Source organism: Agrilus planipennis, unplaced genomic scaffold, assembly GCF_000699045.2.
Source record: "Agrilus planipennis isolate EAB-ADULT unplaced genomic scaffold, Apla_2.0 scaffold14, whole genome shotgun sequence".
NCBI lineage: Eukaryota > Metazoa > Arthropoda > Insecta > Coleoptera > Buprestidae > Agrilus > Agrilus planipennis.
Window position 1 is genome coordinate 211,835 of NW_020442313.1, and position 19,754 is coordinate 231,588.

Sequence of the window (19,754 nt, forward strand, 5' to 3'; positions counted from 1 at the left end):
ATAGGTGACTCCTTTTGTGTGTATATATTATCTCCGTTTGTTTTGTATATATTTTGTTACTTGTCGTTTCTGCATATTTGTATTCTAGTTGTAGGTTATTATATAGTTAGGTTTAAGGTGTAAATAAATTGTTGGAAGAAATCAAAGACATATCAAGCAAGACAAAAACTAAAACCGCTTAGACAAGACCAATACCAAGACTGAAATTGTATTGGTCTTGGTATTCCTTTGCTCATCATAGTCACCATATTTTTGATCTTTTTAAATGAAATGCAACGTATATTTTCCTTCACATTCATCAATTATACAACACTTTCAAAAATCCATTGACATAGCTCATCACCATCACATGCGATGCACTGCCTAGTTACAGTTTTAAATTAGAAAAGTAGCAACACAAGACGGATTAAGATCGTCAAAAAACCAACAGCAAATTTTATGAAAATTATTGACAGAAACAATAAATCTGTAAATCTGTTCTTGTTATAATTATATTACATACAATTATTTCACATAATTTATAATAACATCACATTCCAAAAATGAAGGGAAAAGAGATGTAGTAAAATCCAAACAAGAAAATAAGGTTTCTAAGTGAAAATTATTTAATAATAACCTTAACAAACCTAAACACTTACTTTTAAAATATTAACGTGTTGTCAAAAAATATTTCCTTACCTGAAATGGTGGAGGAGCGTAACTATTTATATTTGGTGATAGAGGCGCCGATGAAGGTAAAGAATTTGGAGAGAGCGAAGAGACTCCACCACCTGGTCTGCCAATACTGAAAGAAAAGCTTATTACTTCGCAATAAAATCTCAAAAACAATCTATGTACACACTAAAGACGATTTCAAAGAGCTTTGCTAGTTTCGCATATGATACGCGTATCCACCCCGTTAAGGCACTCGATAATCAGGCAGCGTTTTTACTAAATCCATGCTGTTAAAACTGGACCTATATCCATAGATTTGAAATTTGAGTGAATATTCCTTAAGTACTCTAGGGTGCACTAAGGAGGAATTGTTTCAAATTTGATTCTTAAAGAAGAGAAAATTGATATCAATGTGAAACTTTGAAGGTAGTATTCCTTGAAACTAAAGGGTTGTACAAAAGAGCGATTTTCTCAAATTCTCAAAAGTCATGAAAATAGGTATTTATGTGATTAATTGGCAGATTACGCATACCCTAAATCGGTTGACCTAGAGATTTGTAATTTGGAAGGGAGGAAAAAGAAGGGAAAGAGCGAATATAAAAATAGGAGACGAAAAATTAGAAGAAGTGGCCGACAATCGAGGTCTAGGAAGTCAGATAAATCAGGACGGCAGAAGTAATAAGGATATGAAGCAGAGGATAGCGCAGGTTCAAGTTGCCTTCAGTAAACAGAATTCGCGTCTAAAGGTTGTTAAAGGTATACATTTGAAGCGCGGCGCTGCACGGGTGCGAAATATGGACGGTGGGCGATGCGGAAAATAAAAGGTAAAAAGCATTCTAAATGTGGTGTTACAGGCGAACGATGAGGATACCGTGGATAGAGAAGGTTATAAATGAAGAGGTTTTAGAAAGAATAGGAGAACAGAGGACTGTATGAAAGTCAATAAGAAATAGGCGAGATAGGTTAGTAGGACACCTTTTCAGGTATGAAGGTCTAGTTAGAGACATATTAGAGGCAGAAACGGAAGTTAGGAGGGGTAGAGGTAGACCTAGATTAAATTACTATATACAAATAGCTAAGTATGTGAGATGTTCTAGTTTTAGGGAAATGCAAATATTAGTTCAAGATAGGAAAGAGTGGAGGTATGTGTCCAACTGATCGAATAAGGTTTCGGCATTTGCCTATTTCTTTTAGCATTACCTGGAACTTAATTACAGGCAGAAACGTATGGTTCCGCTGTTTGTCGATTCAGCATCCATCCAAACCCCGTATACATATTAGATTATTTATATTATATAATGACAGAAAGTAAATAATAAAATAAAATGTAAATAATTAGCTTTTTGTCATTTTTTGTAATATTGACTGGCTACTTACGGTGGTATAGTCACAGGAGCAAGATTTGAAGCTGGAGGATTGCTTCGAGCAGCTAACTTGGCGTGAATGTCGCAATAAAGTTTGTTGTTTATGTTGTAGTACCTGTAAAAACTCAATATTAGCTGCAGTTACCTACATCTACATATTTTAAAATAAGTGTTTATTTCAAAACTATATATGTTCTACATATGCAACTTTATTTATTGTTTGAGAATAAAGTAACCGGACGTTTCTAACCCATTTTCGTCGATACGTGTTCACCAGTGAATGGTTACGTAAAGAGAATATTTAACAACGACATTTTTTAAATGCTCTAATGTCAATAGAAATACGTCCTATTGAATGCAAGATGATAAGTATTATATTATACTTTTTAGCACATAAACCCAATTCGCTAGCTGAATTGGTTATTAAAAATACTATTACAGTCATGTAATGCAATTCGAAACTGTTACATAATACGTAGGTACTTATACAAACATATCCTCTACGTTTACTTTTTAAAGATCATATTAATTAATATATATGTACCTACAACAAAAAATTATAGCAAAATAAATTTCTTACCTTTTTTTTAATAAAACAACCAAAGTATTTTGCAATGGATTACCCTAGGTACTATTTCTAATGTTGCGAAACTGACACTAAGCTTCAATGATGTCCTATATATAAGGATCGAATGATTTCAAGACAAAGATTTGCATAATGGCATTTGATGAGTACAAAACAAAAGGAAAATTGTCACGTGAATGTCAAGGCTTCGCATGTTTGGCAGAAAGCCCAAAAGACTAACAAATGTGTGTCCCTTATACCTAAGTATGTGTTCTTAAAGTAGTATCGTTCATAGCTTTTGAATGATACCTAATTAAATAAAAACTTGATTTCAGCAGCATATGATTACACAAATCTCTAGATTCTCGGCCCACAGTGGGCCTGGTCACCCAATTTCTTTTTATTTATAATCTCAAGTTTACTTTGGTGGAAATGACTACATTAAACCTCCTAAATGCGACTCGGGACTCGCACACCGAAGGTTCCGTACAAAATTATGTAAATAGTTCGTTCGTTATAGGAATCCATTCTGGAAAATGTTTCCTGCGTTTTCCTATGTTTTAAATTCTCTCCCAAAATCAGTCCCCAAAAATATGATTAGGTACAATATAATAACTAAAAAATTATTTTTTCAATTGACATACTTCGTGACTCTAGGTCAACATGAAGTACCTAGCCTATAGGTTTTAATACCATTGCGAGTATCAAATTATTCGTTTACGAACCTGAGTATTCGATATTAATTTCAATTTGATACTTTCACTCGTTCCTGAGAAATAAGGTCTTAAAAGATAGAGAGACAAACGGCTATAATGGTTTCTTTTCTGTTTTTGAGGAACAGAACCCTAAAAATGAATATGTTTTGTACTTCTTAACTATTTTGCCCTATTGAAAAGGTTGTATTTTAGTTGGAGAGGTTAGCCCATTATTTAATGGATTATAATGCAAAATAGTTAAAAGCTAAACTTCAAAAAGGGAAATCGAAAGAAAGCGAACCTCATAAGCAATAATATTAATGAGATTTATTGTTTTATCATTTTAATATTAAATTTAGTGTGAGTACAAGAAAACCACTTGAGAATTTTTTACAGAAAAGGTTAGAAGTGTTCGAAATGTGGTGTTACAGGCGAATGATGAGAATACTGTGGTTAGAGAGAGTTAGAAATGAGGAGGTATTAGAACGAGTAGATGAACAGAAGGCTCTATAAAATTCAGTAAAAAAATTGACGACATAGGTTGGTACGATACCGTCTCAGACATGAAAGGCTAATTATTAGAGACATATTGGAAGCACAAACAAGAGTTAAGAGGAGTACAGGTAGATCTAAATTAGATTATTATTCACAAATAGTTAAGGATGTGAGACATTTGAGTTTTAAAGAAATGCAAAGATTAGCTCAGGATTAGTGAAGGTGCGTATCCAACCAGTCTTAGAACTGACGACCTTATGATAATGACAACTGTGAACCTTTTCATCAGTTTCATTTTTGGCGTCACTCGCTTTACTACCTAGACATTCCAGCGATTCGCGAAACACATAATTTAACCCACCCTAGCTATTATTGCCTCTGTTGAGCAGAAGAACGTTTTTATAAAATTCCAAAGTAATTGTAAAGTAAAAAATAAATGATTATCATTTTTCTTTTTAATACTTGAAAAATTGTATGTCATACTAACATAAGAGTAGGACATTGATTGTTGCTATTTAGTCCGTTAAAATATACAAACATCTGCTTTTGTGCTTAAAATGTTGCTCCTATTTTTTGCGTCTACTTAAACAGAAACCAGCAGAAATTTGCAATTTACATTCGAAAACTACAAAATTCTTCTGCTCAAATCGACTATTATAATTAGATTAGAAGATTACCAGCTGTAATATCTACTTCGATTTTGTTATGATAAGAATTTATTTCCTTAAGTATCCGGTGTGTACGTACCGTACTCAAATACTAGTTATATTTTAAGTTTAAATTGGAAACTGTCCATTTCAAATTGAAAACATTTTTTGGCTTTGTTGGTTTGTTTGCGGAAAATATAAACTTAATAATAATTTTAATTGCATCAACACACTTGGCTTCCAAATTGTATAGACCTGCCAGGACACATCAAATAAATTAGTCATGGTACAGATTTAGCATTTCAATATTGATTAATCTCTAAAGTTAACTATATCGATCCAATTTTAATCAAATGATATAAATATTTGTTTCTACTATAGAATCCTGTTTGATCACGGTTGTTACTAATATTTCAATTTATGTATTTAAGATGAATATAGTTCATAAATAGATGACTTACCCAACATTTTTTAATGATGTACCACATGTTGAACATTTGAAACACTCCACGTGTAAATTCTTCTCCTTAATTCGTACAAACACTCCACTGTAATAAGAAAGATCAAAATTTTAATAAAAAACCAGTGCATTAAGTAGACATTTATAAAATATGTACACGTACTAGTATATAAACTGTAAGCCATCTAAAGTGACGGCTGAAGTAATTAAACTTCCAGAAAAATTAAAAAATTATTTTGTCGAATGACTAATATAAGCAGAAATAAGAAGGACGGCCGGAATTTCATTTAGGGACAATTTTGAGGGACAATAACCCTTATTGAGTTTATTCTTGCAGCTGAAATTCAAAAAAAATGTTGTACTGCCTGCACATCTCCCACATTTCGATAAAAGAGGGTAGTGGAATTCGTTTGAATACACCTTTCTGAAAACTTTTTTTACCTTTGTAGGAACAGGTTCCTAACAGAATATAAAATGTGTTTCGTTTGAATAGTGCTATAAAGTTGTAATTACACTTAGGCATGAACAAATGCGGTCTATCTTTCTCAGTTTTACAGCATAAGACGTCGCTTTAGATGACTTAGAGTTTACATATGAAGCTTCATTAATTCCAACAGAAAAAGCATTAGACGTTTTATAATATCTACTACAAAAAGCATATAAGATGTAGGCAGATAATTGTAGGTACTACCTTCGAAATATCATCAATAAGACATAAAGCCCTGAATTCACTTGAATCATAGATGTTGTTCTTTATAGTATAGATGTTATGTATACGATAATATATAATTAAGTGTTTTATTAATGATTTTAATCAGCCTACTCTTGAAAATATTCACAGGTAAGTACTTAAGTGTACAAGGTCTGTTCAAAAAGTATCGCGAATTTTGAATTTCCGCGGGTTACGTATGTTAATTGCTCAATTTCGACCAAAAACAGCATCGCATTAACATTGCTAAGGAGCTGTTAGACTAGGTCCGCGACGATACAAATTTTCTCCAGAGGGTCATAACTGGCTTCGAATCATGGATTTATGGTTATGACGTCAAAAGCAAAGCTCAGTCATCCCAATGGAAGCTACTGCACGAGCCAAGACTGAAAAAAGCGCCCCAAGTTAGGTCGAATATGAAGGTTTTGCATAGTTTTCTTCGATTGCAGGGACGTATTGCATCATAAGTTCTTTTCACAAAGTAGAACGGTCAATAAGGAATATTACCTGCAAGTTATGCTCAATTTGCGCGATTCAATCTGCCAAAAACGTCCCAATTTGTGGAAAAACAAAAATTGGCTTATCCACCATGATAACGCCCCTGCTCACACACCGTTGCTTGTGCCCAAATTTTTGGTTAAAGCAATACACTAATAATGCTGCAGCGACTGTATTCCCCAGATCTGACCCCCTGTGACTTTTTCTTGTTCCCTAAACTGAAGAGGCTCATGAAAGAACGACTCTACTCTGCGATTAAGAAGGAGCTGAACAAGATCACAAGAAATGATTTTTGAAGTGCTCCAGGATTAAAAGAAAACGTTGGCGCAAGTGTCTAATGTCTAAGGGGGGTTACTTTTAAAGGGACAAAATATCTATTGATGAATAAATACATAATTTTTTAACGAACACAAAATTCGCTATACTTTTTAAACAGACCTCGTATTATTTGATGATTTGCGGATTAACAGAAACAATGAAAGCAAAAGTACGAGTAAGCATGACAGATGCATGTAAAAAGGTATTAGCACATTTACGGACAAAATAAGTTGAGAACGAGGAATAAAAACCGGAACTGTTTTGACGATTATTTCACAGGTTTCAACAACTCCCATATCAATTTTAATGATCAGTCAAAGCATCAAATTCATGTGACAATACAACAACTAAGTTGGTAAGTACTGAAAATCGGATTTTCTGAAATTTTCCAGTCATCACAAGAATTAGGTAGTATAATATTTACTAAAACAATCATTAGAAAGAGTTTCGCGCTTTCGAAAATGTTAACAAATAACATCAATTCTACTTATAATTCTTATTTGGTATCAGAATTAGCTTCAGATTTTCATGATGTACGTATTTTGTGTAAATTAAGTGGTGTATATTGGGAGCACGGCTTAGATACACATGAGGAGGTATTAAAAGAAAGGCGACAATTGCCGCAATGGAAGTCAATAATTTGTATATCAACTAAAATACCTAGTAAATTTATTTCTGTTAGGATTTTGCTTTTACAAATTCGGGTCCAAATTATAATTTTTATTATTTTCGCTTACGAAGCAGCAGGAGGCTAGTGGGATAAATTGTAAATATCGGTTTAATATTAGGAAAAGAAGAGTGATGCTTAGTTTGTATAAAGAGCAACAGGCAGTTATGGAGATAGAGCTGCAATGTAGAGAAGTAAATATTAAGAAAAGAGTCAGACAGGGATGCACACTGTCACCATCACTTTTTAATCTATACAATCAACATCATTAAAGACAGTATAAACGTAGGGATAGAAATACAGGGGCAAAATATTAATATGCTTAGATTTGCAGAGTATCCAGCAGTAGTAGCATCTAACAAGGAAGAGTTAGAGACAGCTTTAAATAAAATGGAAGCAGTATTGACAAAACAGTACTGTATGAAAATATATAAAATTAGAATAAAAATACTGGTATTTAAGGGTAGAAAAAGTAGGGAAAAAGCGAATATAATGGTAGGAGAAGAAAAATTAGAACTGGCCTATTTTAGGTATTTAGGTGGTCAGAGACGTCAGGTCGGAAGGAGTAGTAGAGATATAAAGCAGAGGATAGCACAGGGTCGAGTCGCCTTCAATAAAAAGAAGTCACTTCTATGCTCGCTAACTGTAAATTTATATTCGATGTTTGTATGTATGTATGTTTGTAGCACGGCTCTGTACGGGTGTACAGTAGGCGCGACGGAAGGTTAGAAGCGTTCGAAATGTGGTGTTACAGGCGAATGATGAGGATACCGTTGATAGAGAAGTTACGAGTGGTAGAGGTTGACCTAGATTAGATTATTGTTCGTAAATAGTTAAGGATATCGGTTGTCCTAGTTTTAGGGAAATGCGAAGATTAGCTCAGGATAGGAAGGAGTGGAGGTGCGTGTCCAACCAATCTTTGGACTGACGACCTTACGATGACGGTCTAGCAACATTTTTCGTTTTCATTTTCTTCGTGTATGAATATATATCGGTCATATTTCAGGAATTGTCAAAAACTGTGAATGATTGTATCGTCATGGTTTCTACAACGTAACAGACTAATGAACAACATCAACATCCATCCAACACACGTGCGTTGGACTTACACTATAACCCTTTCGCAGTCTGAGCATTTGGTAACCTGCTGCTCGGCAGGATTATCAGAATTTGGGGGGTTGTCGAAATGAGTTGGACCTCCCCCAGTTCGATTAACCGGTACAGAATGTTCGCTAACAGGCGTGGAATAGCCGCCAACTGCATGACTATGCGTAGCGTAAAAATCAGACCGTGTTACTGCCGGCAAAATGTGTACACAATCAGCAAAAAACTTTCGTAATGACTGCCCAATGTGAATAATTAGTTACTCAACAGTACCCGTTGAAATGTATGTGAAATCTTGTAGATATCAGATGTATCAGTACAAAATTACTGCGTTTAGTTTTGGCCAAAAGTCAATATTACAATTTACCATTTAATGTATTGGCTAAACACAAAAATATATGGAGGTTATAACATCCCTCAGATGGAGTGTGCAGTGCAGTTTTGAGAACAGTAAAAGTTAAAAATGACAGTTCCATTTTCTGACCACCTGTTAGCGCCACTTATAATGTTGGCGTCTTCTAAGCGGAAGGCATTTTCTGTTATGGAACTTAAGAATTACGAATCTGCAGTTACAGTTTATCGGTGTGGGATTAGAGATTGCAATTAAAACTCATACGGAATACAGGCTGAACTCTAAATACAAATTCGCGCTTCGCAAACTGTAAAGCACAAAACCCTTTTTGTTAAGAAGACGCTATCTTTGTAAGTAGTGCTACCAAGCGTATAAAAGAGAAACAAAAGAGTATTTTACACAATGTGATACAGTACGAAATCCTACATATTATTTTGTAAGAATAACCTAGGGTAAATAGAATCATTAAACAATCAAAATGGGCCAAATGGCAATCGATTTGTAGAATAGAAAAGTTCAGACCGTTAAAATATCAAATACGAATTGAAAAATCCTTCGATACTGAGAATTGCTCTTTAAAAGAATAATTTCAAACTACCATAAAATGTTTCCAGCTTTGAGTAAAAGGGAAAATGTTAGTTTTATTACATTTCGTAACTTACAATTTTAATTTGGAGTTAATCATCAAAAGCAAAGGACTAAATTCACGATTTTTAAAACTATTCAAATTAGTTCTTTTTAGTATAATTTCGACACGTTACACAACAGTGTAAGTGGAGAAATCTCCACGAGACTTTGGGTGCACGAACTAAGACAACCAAATATTTGGTATTCAGATTTCGGCTAGACTACTCAAAATAAATAAAAAGTTAATTAAAATATCTTATATATCGCAAATAAATAGATTATCTTAGTAAACAGAAATTATTTGACAATATATCTGGAGCTGCTACATTAATTATTTACCATATTCCTCATAATAATGAATTGCTGTTCATAGAAACAGAAGATGTATATAAATTTCCATTGACGACCGGTATTAATACGTACAAAATTTCATACATTTCAAGAGTACGTTGATAAAATGTGATTTTTTTAAAAGTGGTATTGAAAAAATGATCAGTCCAAGCGGCGAAGCGTCCCCCTCCTTTGCTGCAGATGAAGAAACCTGTCTATGGGCTATAAAATACTTACACGATGAGGCGCTCACATTCAGCACAAATATTTTGACCAGGTGGAAGAGTTGGATTCGAAGGAGCCGGTTTGTTTTCTGGAGCTTTTACAGGTCTTAACCCTGCAATGCCCAATGGAGACGGTGTTGTCACAACACCCGCGTCCAGAGATTCGTGAGCTGGATTAAAATTTGATCAAGTTTGCGAAAATTATATTGAGGAAAAAGGTGAAGCAAAACAATCCTAGATCAAATTAAATATGCACCAAAATAATATATAATTAATAAACACTAGTCTATAAAGGGATTTTTTTGGCTTCAGTTATAAACTTATACAGTACTATACAAAATAAATAGTTGAAGTATTTTGGGTAAAGGTTAAAAAACGGTCCTGAATATACAAGTATAATATTTAGAACATTTTATTATTATTAGATTATGAAACTCTTTATAGATCTCACCTACATCTTCAATTAAAATATCACATCTTAATATTGCTACCATCTGACGATCGTTCAAAATCATCAGAAAGTGTTGAAATAAAAATTCATATTTCGGGCTACAGCTTTGAAAGGCTAATTAATTTTTTATCTGTAAACATGTAGGTACTGTAGCCAGAAATAATCAGAAATAAAAACTGAATAAGAAATATTTTTACCATTTTTTCAGTTTTTAAAATTTATAAGCAGCCTATGAAAACTGTTTAATCGTGCTAATTTTGTTAAGAGTTTTCATATAAATCATTACAAAGTAATAGATTTTCATGCGAGATTAATAATAAAATTGTCGCTTTTTATGTCGCTCTAATGTACACGTATAAAACTAAATTTGCAAGTTTCAATTGTAAATGATTGAATTTGCAGTAGAAATAGAATCTATTAGGTAACTTGTAATAATTTCAATTTTGACATGTTTTTTTTTAATTATTTCAAGTTTCTTAATTTACAATTAAATTTCTAATATCAACTAAAATACGTTGTAAATTTATTTCTGCTAGGATTTTACTTTTACAAATTCGAGTCCAAATTGTAATTTTTATTATTTTGGCTTACGAAGTAACGAGCTAGTGGGATAAATTATAAATATCCCTTTAATATCTAGGTAAATTTTCTTCGTGTACAGACCCAAATATGTTGCTTATGAAACTGAACTTCTATCGAAATCCTTTTTTTAGCTATTTTAATTAATTTTTGAGAAGCAACTCCAACCGACCAACGACGGCCTTTAGGCCTAAATCAGGACAGTACCAGTCTATTTAGTTCTTGGTAGACTATTTTTTAAAATTACCAAATTCGGACCGCATACTTCCGAAAAATCACTCACTAAACCAAACGGAATATGTACAAACCAGAATAAAGCAGTTTTTGCTGTTCCTTTACATTTTGATTTCTTCTAGCATCGCAAATGTTTTTCGATAACGTCGCATATTTTTTGATACACATTGTCGTGTTTATGAAGCTGAATTAATTAATTTTAAATGCCACATTTCTAGAGCTAAACTGCAGCATACAGCTGTGTTCGTACCAAGACTAGTTGAATCTTCAAATATAAATTTGATTTAATTTGGACTTGGTAAAAGTTATTCATAATGCAAAAAGGCTATATAAACCAGGGCGGAAAACCTTTCAAAATTAGAATCAATGAGACATCTCATAAGTTTACAAAATAAAGCAAAATTCCAATTACTTGTCTTAACGATTTACAATTAGAAAGCCATCCATTTAATGAAAACTATCAAATTTTACATGTTTCAGGTAAAAGGTCTAAATTGAATACGTTAATGTGAATAGATTAAACATTTGCGATTCAAATTTGCTATTAAATGATCAAGCAAACTCGTCATTCCTAATTATTCAAATATCACGCTCTTCTCCGTATGTTATACTATAGATGTAAATTATTTTGTATCCAATGTAAAAACTGTGGAATTTCAATTTACATTATTCTTCGTTCACTTAAGGTGAGTGCAGAATGTAATACTACGATTTTATACGATAAACATACTAAAATAACTTCACTAATGAAAAAAGTTTTAAGAACGCTACAATTTACCTGGTTCTGGTGATTTAGGATCCAATTCATCTTCTTTGACGTATCTGAGAACATTGCTCTTCGATGCATCGTATGTTTTTTCATTTTTCTTAAAGTTGACCCTTTAAAAGTAGAAAAATAATATAAATATAAGCATATACTTTCTTTTGTTTGTTTTAGCTCACCCTAAAACCCCATTAGCTAGAACTTCCGCTTGGGCAGAGAGCGTTTCTGCAATCGTATCTTCTGAATATAAGTTTACTGGTGAATTGTACTGCTTATTAACTAACTTTGGTCCAAGTCCATTTACCTGAAATAGATACCTAAATTTTTACCAATCCAACAACGGCGGTATATTAGGGATGTTATTTACGGAAATGTAATGCTTATGGTATATTCTGATAAAGGATTAAATGTATGAATAATACAGACACTTACAGCACCACCACCAAATGGTTTAGCTGAAACGTTGTGTCCAGTACCAACAGAACCCCAATTGTCTGACTTTGGTGCTGCTAAAGATGTTTTAGTTACGGGCGCGACATTGCTTGGAGGTACGTGTGGCTTTGGAGATGATAAGGAACCTGTTGGAATGACTGCTGGCTTCCAAGTAGAACCACCTCTAAGATTAGAAAGAAATAATATTTTTACATGTATATAGGTATATCTAAAGAAATTTTCTATTATCCAAAAAGGATGGGTGCGGCGAAAAAGTTAAAAACCTTTAGAAAGAAAAGGAGAAAAAGGGGCGTTATAAAAGTCAATAAGGAAAAGGACAGAAAGAGGGCACCTCTTGAAGCAGAAAAGGTTGATTAGAAATAGAAGAGATTAGAAGCATGTTGAGAAGTGAAGGATCTGGATTAGCTGGATTAGATTATTGTTCACAAATAGTTAGGTATGTGAGATGCTGTAGTTCTAGGAAGAAAATATAAAGACTAAGTAAGAATAGGAAAGGGCGGAGGTGCGTGTCTAACCAGTCTGGAGACTGACAATCGTAAGATGATGAGCGTGCTTCTTGTATGTGCTCTTATATGGAACACGCTAAAATGTTTGTAGAAAATGGACGATATTCAAGAAAATTACGTATCAACCTGATTTAGTAAAGACCAAGACGAAGACTGACCAACTCTGAATATGCAAGACCAAGTCCATATACGCAAGACTAAACAAAAAAATATTACTTCCGATTGAATTATAGTTAAACTATTTGAAGCAGCTTTAATACTTTACTAAGTTTTAACATTTATCATCATAAGGTCGTCAGTCCTAAGACTGCTTGGACACGCACCTCCACTCTTTCCTATCCTTAGCTAATCTCCGCATTTCCCTAAATCTAGAACCCACATCCTTATCCTTAACTATTTGCGAACAGTAATCTGATCTAGGTCTACCTTTACCCTTCCTAACTACCGTTTTTCCTCTAATATATCTCTGACTAAACCTTCATGCTTGAGAAGGTGTCCTACCGGATAATGCCTAGTTCCCTCCCATATACCTGTTTTTAATTAGGGTTAAAATTTTCGGTATGTCGAATTCCCTCCTAATTATACATCAATTGCCCAACGGCGGCGGACCTTGAGAGCTAATTGCCACTATAAAGCCATAAAGAGTTAATTAAATAATACAGCCTCACATCACATATTAATCTTAATATTATTCATATATTATAGACACCACAATAACAATAATAACTTTATCAGACTGTCCTTCTATTGGTCAAATACAAGACAAACTAGAACTAATAAAGTTTTTCTGGATGATTGCATCAAAAAGCTAGACGCACACGAATTTCCAAACATTGAATTTGTTAAGGTAGTGGGAAACCATTTTAAAATTAAATAAATAAACATTTCATAACTGATATGTGTTTTTTTTTCTGAAATTATTTTATCTTTAATTTACTGAAGTACTGCAGTGAACTATAAATATATATTTATTTTCGATAAAGGGAAGTCGACATCTATATTTTAACCAAAACTACCTGCGGGAGGGATTTGGCATCACCGGTCCTACCAACCTATCTCGCCTATTTCTAATTGACTTCCATAGAGTCCTCTGTTCTCCTATTCTTTCTAATTTCTAACCTTCTCTATCCACGGTATATTTTAACACAAAATATAAAAAAAAGAAACTTTACCACTGTTTGAAAAAAAAGGATCTACAAGAATGTCCTCGGAGTTAGTGTTCTTTATTCCTATGTCCGAATAACACATGATTGAAATATAGAAACTAACAATTTTTTGTTCGATGTGTTTACTTCTTTCATGTACCTTGTACTATATTGTTCTTTAAAAGGTCAATGTATGTATTGGAAGAAGAGTAAGTTCTCGAGTTTTCATAACTCACAACTACCAACAATTTTCTTTAGAAGTCATGACAAGCACGCATGTATGACAAAAACATTTGAGACAAGACCGAGACCAAGACTGGTCTTGCTTTACTCATCACTATTGTGCAAACGTTTACAGGAAAGTCAGTGCTATAAGAATAAAGTCTAAACCTAAGAGTTGCGAGAGAATCGTGGTAAAATTAATTCAACTGGATCTTCTCAGGATTTGTTACTATTCAGGCTTTTACTTTACACAAATACTATCGGTTGAAATAATATCTGTAGATACACTCATGTACCACTAAAATCAAGCCAAAACACCTTCTTAAACCTACCTTTGTACTGTGACATCAAACGATGGGCCTGCTCTAACTATAACATCCTGGGCATCTTTGTGTCGAAGGTTAAATACATCTGTATTGTTTACTCTAATAACGGAATCGCCAGCAATTAGTCCTGCTCGTTCTGCTGGTGATCCAACATTTACCTGAAACAGATGAAGAAAAAATAGATAGGTACAATAAGTTTATTTATTTCACTCAATTATCAAATAATAACCATTGATATGCAATAATAAACAACCACGAAAAGTTTTTTGGATTATCCTCTCCTTAATCTAATATAGCTTCCGATTGATTGCAAAAATATCTCGACTTAAAAACACCAATAGATAATCCGTTGTGTTTGCAGATGCAAATGTTACTGATCGTATTTTTAAGTGTGTACAGATGTATGGTTCGTACGAACGGTTGTAAAAATAAATTAAACAGAAAACAACAGATGAAACAAAACACACCTGCTTATAAGGGTATAAATGCTTCAACGGATAATTGCATCGTTAAATAGATCTGTATATATGTAAAAGTACTTCAGACATCCATATTGTGGACGTAAGTACCCAAATTTACACCATAGCACCCATCATTGGGTTCTAAATGATATTAAGATTCTTTTACACATGGTACTATTTATGAATCGAAAAATAACTTTACTAGGGGCTAGATTGCGTTAAGCTTTTCTTTAACATTCAATTTTTCACTTCCGCCCCATGCGCACTCACCAGAAACACCTTTCTAGTGTTGTATGAAAAGTCATACCCGCAACTACTACCCACTTTCCACTCTTTTACATAATGCACGAGGGTGCTATATTTACAATAATTTGACGAGTTCTACGTAGTATATTGCAGTTTATTGTACCTATAATACAGGGATTGTTGTATATTACGTATGTATATATAAAAGGTTTTAACGATTTTTGCAGAATTCATTGCATAGGATTTTAGGTCAACAATTTGATTTAACAAAATCCTATTTCAAGATGTAACTAATTTATGTTTTTCTTGTATGGGGTGTTTTCATAAAAAAAAAAACTAGTGCGCCGGGGCCCAAACTACCCTTTCGTTTCTTTCTTACTATTTGGATTGTATAATACCAGCAAATAGACAATAAATATGGTAACGAAATATAAAAATTGAAAAACATACATCATTCTTACAATTTTATTACCTTTTAAATAACACCTTTAAATTTTTGCTTTTCTTTTTCAGTCCATAAAACACGATTTTCGCATACTGCGTTCTTAGTGCACCCGTATGTAATAGTCAAGAAAATCATTAAACGTCATTCAAATCTACCCAATATTTTCGACTTGATATATTCTCGATGTACATACGTAACCGTTTCACCCACTAATTTCTAAGATGCGTTACAAAAGTTGTTACAAAAGAAAATCCGAAATTCTATCGAACTTTTAAATTTAAAATTTACGAGAAATTAACACATTAAGTATAAGGACAAGTAAAAAGTACATAAATAAATAAATAATCATCCAACAACAATGCTTTGTCCAAGTCTGTTTGCTTTCCGTGCTTCTTGAAGTTTTGTTCGCAATGCAATAAGTTCAGGTGTCAATTCCAAGTGTACAATTCTTTTCTTTTTCTTTTTCTTCAACTTAACAAATCTTGCATCTTTTATGTACAACTTGACGCTCTCTATCATCTGCTGCTGTCTGTGTTTTTCTTCTGATATTCTTTTTCTCTTGTTCTCTAACTCCTCTTTAAGTTCCATTCTCATAATAGACAGGCGTTCCTTTAATTCCGCGATGCTCATTTCACATAACAGGCCAAGATTTGGAGTCTCTGTCGGGTCAAACTCTTTGACATGCAAAATTCTAACTTGCTGCAGCGATCTCAGTTCTTGAATCAGCTGAGCCCTCTCCTGCAGTTCTCTCTCCCGTTCCATATAGGCTTGTTGAAGGAGACTCTTATTTTCGGCGTCAAGAAGTGCAGCATTTTGTCTTGAAAATAAAATCATTTTTGCATTAATGAGCATAAATCAACTTTTTAGGATTTTAAAAATCCACGAACTGCGTATTAGGAACCTACCACGCTTTAGGTACAATTTTTTGAGAAAAAAAGAGGAATTTATTCAAAAAGTTTTATTTAATAGGTACTTTTGAAGTAAAACTTCTTGTGCGTCACCAGAGCTTAGACAATTCGTGGAGTGTGATTTTGTGGAATGAAAAGTTATATGCTACAAAAGGGAATTATACAATGGAACATATCCCCTCTCCTTTTACTGACATATGAAACACTTACATTATCTCTGACGTATGTGAATGTATATATGTATACACATTATACGACGTGGCGGAATCGCAAGATTAGATAGATTTTTTTTATTCAATACACTTTACGACATAACAATTACACCGATTCCTACACGAGAGTTATTAACAACCTGCAAACCGAATTCGCTAAAAGAACTATTGGTAACAGATAACAATATCCTTAACTCAACACAAAACCCTGATCTACGTACCCAGAAGAACGGCACGTAAGCTGAAAGCAAATCCCTTATCTCCCGTCAAACTATTGGCGATTCACTCGACCTCCTCGACGAATTGAGCGAATACTACGAAGCGTCTTCAAGTCCCTCAAATAGCACCCGCCACACAACACACACACATAATTCAACAAAGCATCATAATCACAAAACATTCATAATTACACACGGACTAAGAGGACATTTCATGATTCTAAAACACCTGATGTAGAGGAGTTTAAGTTTGCAAGTTCTCTCCCAAAAGGACGTCGTACGGACAGCCTACAGTGTCTATTGAAGATTTCTGCTGTTCTACGAAATCAAAAAATATCAGTTACACCAATACTTTAAAATAAACTTGGACAATTACAGTATTCATTTACAAGAAGTTTTACTTCGGTCGTATGCACTGTTTTATTTATTTTGCGCTGCCGCGCCACTTCTTTCTCCTATGAGGGAGCATACGAATTTTTTGGAAGGATTGTAAGTGCAAATAATTTACCTCACTTGTGAATAACACGAATAACTGCACTTAGTAATATTTATTTACATATATACAGTTAATACATATATTGAAGACCCTGAACTTGATGATTACACTGATGCTACTAATTGTTGTCTGTTGTTGTCTTAATTGTTCTTATTTAATGTCTATTTTGATGTCTATTTATAACATAATCTCCACCCTGATAGAGGAAGGGCTGAAGGTGCTAACCAACTGGTTTCTAATATTATTTAAGTACTTGAAGATAAAATATCTTAAAGATATTGTTACCTGCAAAGTTCGATACCCTAAAATTACACCTAAACCACTTACATATAATATTTGTAAAAACCAACAAAATTGAATATTTGAATTTCCAACTTAATGGTTCAAGGAAACGGCAGGTAAATGTACCCTGGTCTGAACATGCACCCTGGCATACACAAGCCAGCTTTTATAGGTTTTTATGTGTGATCTTTATAAATTTACAACACAAATTAAATAAAAATAGTGCAGTAGAAATAAATAAAAACCTTTTTTCAGCAATCATCTTTCGTTCAGCATCTTTTGCTCCTTTCTCAATACTTTTAGCCTGTTCAACAAGTTCCCTGATTTTCTTTTCTTCCTCTTCGCGCCATCTTTCTATTTCTTTCAGCAGTTCTAGCCTTTCCTCTTGGAATTTTTCCATTTTTAATTTATTCGTTTTCAGCAATTTCTTTTTTGCCAAAAGCGATTGCTCATAAGTCAGTAGTCCTTTCAAATGCTTTTTTTCAATTTCTTGTAACTGCCGAGCTTCCTCGTCCTTCCTAATCTCTTCTTCAATAGCTTGGGCAATGTTTATGTCGAATCCGCCACTTACAATATTCTCAATTTTCTCTATTTCCTTCTGTTGATCTTTAGATATGAGGGCTGCTTCTCTTAATAACGTCGTATTATTGGATTTTACAAAAACCGGCTTAAATGGAGGGACCGATTTGTGTTTAAAAGTAACGGAAGATGTTGGAACAACAGATTGAGTTTCAGAATCGGCTGCTGTAGTTTTTGATACGAATTTTGTAAGTTCTCTGGCACATTTGAATGAATTTTTCTGAGCCTCCAAGTACAATTGTCGAGCATTTTCTCTGTTTTCTGTTTTACATGCTTCCAACTTCTCCTCTATTTTAGAGGTCTTATTATACATGCTTCTTGGAATGTGAGAGCGTTTAAATGTACTGAGAGATAAAGTGGGAGTATTCCCTGGAGGTGCTGGGGTTCGCTTTACAACTGTGGCGCATTTTGGAGGATTAGGCTTAGTTGGCGGCTTGACGCGTGCCTGTTCTCTTTCGAACCTCTCACTCTCCCTTTCTTTCAACATCCATTCGAACGATGATGTGCATGACGTAAGTGGAACCATTATTTGTTCGAGTACAAAATCATTTTCGTATTTTCTGCATGCCATTTGAGCTATATCTATTAAATTATCTTCTTTTGTAAAGAACTGCAGCAGTCTATTGACTTCTTCAGAGGAGAACATTTTGAATGCGATTTTTATTGTCGTGTAGGAGCTTTTATGAAAAAAATTCATTATAACGTAAACCAAAACTGTTACATGTTCTTTATTTATCTGTCTCAATTTGTGAAACGACTTATATAACGCCACAGTTCCTTCATAGACACTGTAGAACCGCATCATTTGTAAAAAACTTTCGTAGTAGTAACTTTTCGTTTCGTTCGGTTCCTGTTCGTAAATTTCGCTTTTAATAAATTCGCTCGGCGTAACTTCTAAACATCTGTTGTATTCTTTTAAAAGACATGTCAGTTCCGTTATCAATTCACAAATATTTTGTTTCTTATTGTTCGACATCTTTCGGGCCCCGTTAAAGATCCTTGTCAGATGTATATGCCAAAAATACTTATTCGAAAACGAATAATGTTGGCCGTGACCATTTGCTTATTGTCATATTTTTAGTCTAAAGCTACTGTGGTTACGTGAAGTTAAATATACGTCTTGTAAACACCCTAAAAATAAATAATTACAAACGAAGTCGTTAACGTCACCTGTAACGTAAGAAATTTCAGATGGCACCTGAGATCATTCTGACGTTTCCATTAACGTCAAATTATTGTACGTATCACATCATAATGTATTAAGTGGGCCAAGGTTAATTGTTCAAACATAAATTCTAGGAACGATTATGTCCGCAATAAGACCAGATGACGTTGTACATGACTCAAAATCGAAAGCGTCCTAAGTATCAAAAATTTGAATGATACACATCTTTAGATAGAGTGTTCTTAACTAAAATTAGATTAGTGTTAAGGCAATAACTGGCGAAGAAATCGCGTAACGAACATACAAAAAGAAAACATAAACATAGTAAAATTAAGAACCTCCTTCCTACTTTCA

At 33.7% G+C, this 19,754-nt stretch overlaps 2 protein-coding genes across 2 annotated transcripts in view; both read right to left on the bottom strand.

Moving 5' to 3' along the window:
• LOC108737335 (PDZ and LIM domain protein Zasp) overlaps positions 1–14,561 on the bottom strand; it is a gene marked incomplete at its 5' end in the record, with an annotated part of 38,828 nt that extends 24,267 nt beyond the window's left edge. Inside the window, 8 exons of the mRNA XM_018470151.1 lie at positions 679–784; positions 2,032–2,133; positions 4,882–4,968; positions 8,182–8,368; positions 11,752–11,852; positions 11,916–12,040; positions 12,169–12,352; positions 14,395–14,561. Coding sequence (XP_018325653.1) covers positions 679–784; positions 2,032–2,133; positions 4,882–4,968; positions 8,182–8,368; positions 11,752–11,852; positions 11,916–12,040; positions 12,169–12,352; positions 14,395–14,561 — 1,059 coding nt within the window. The remainder of the gene's footprint in view (positions 1–678; positions 785–2,031; positions 2,134–4,881; positions 4,969–8,181; positions 8,369–11,751; positions 11,853–11,915; positions 12,041–12,168; positions 12,353–14,394) is intronic.
• Positions 14,562–15,546: 985 nt separating this feature from the next.
• Positions 15,547–19,461, bottom strand: LOC108737483 (cilia- and flagella-associated protein 99-like). Its single transcript, XM_018470348.1, has 2 exons — positions 17,902–19,461; positions 15,547–16,357 (listed from the first exon to the last, which is right to left on the bottom strand). The coding sequence occupies exons 1-2, from the start codon at positions 19,209–19,211 to the stop codon at positions 15,886–15,888; spliced, it is 1,782 nt and encodes a 593-aa protein (XP_018325850.1). The 5' UTR covers positions 19,212–19,461; the 3' UTR covers positions 15,547–15,885.
• Positions 19,462–19,754: the final 293 nt, after the last annotated feature.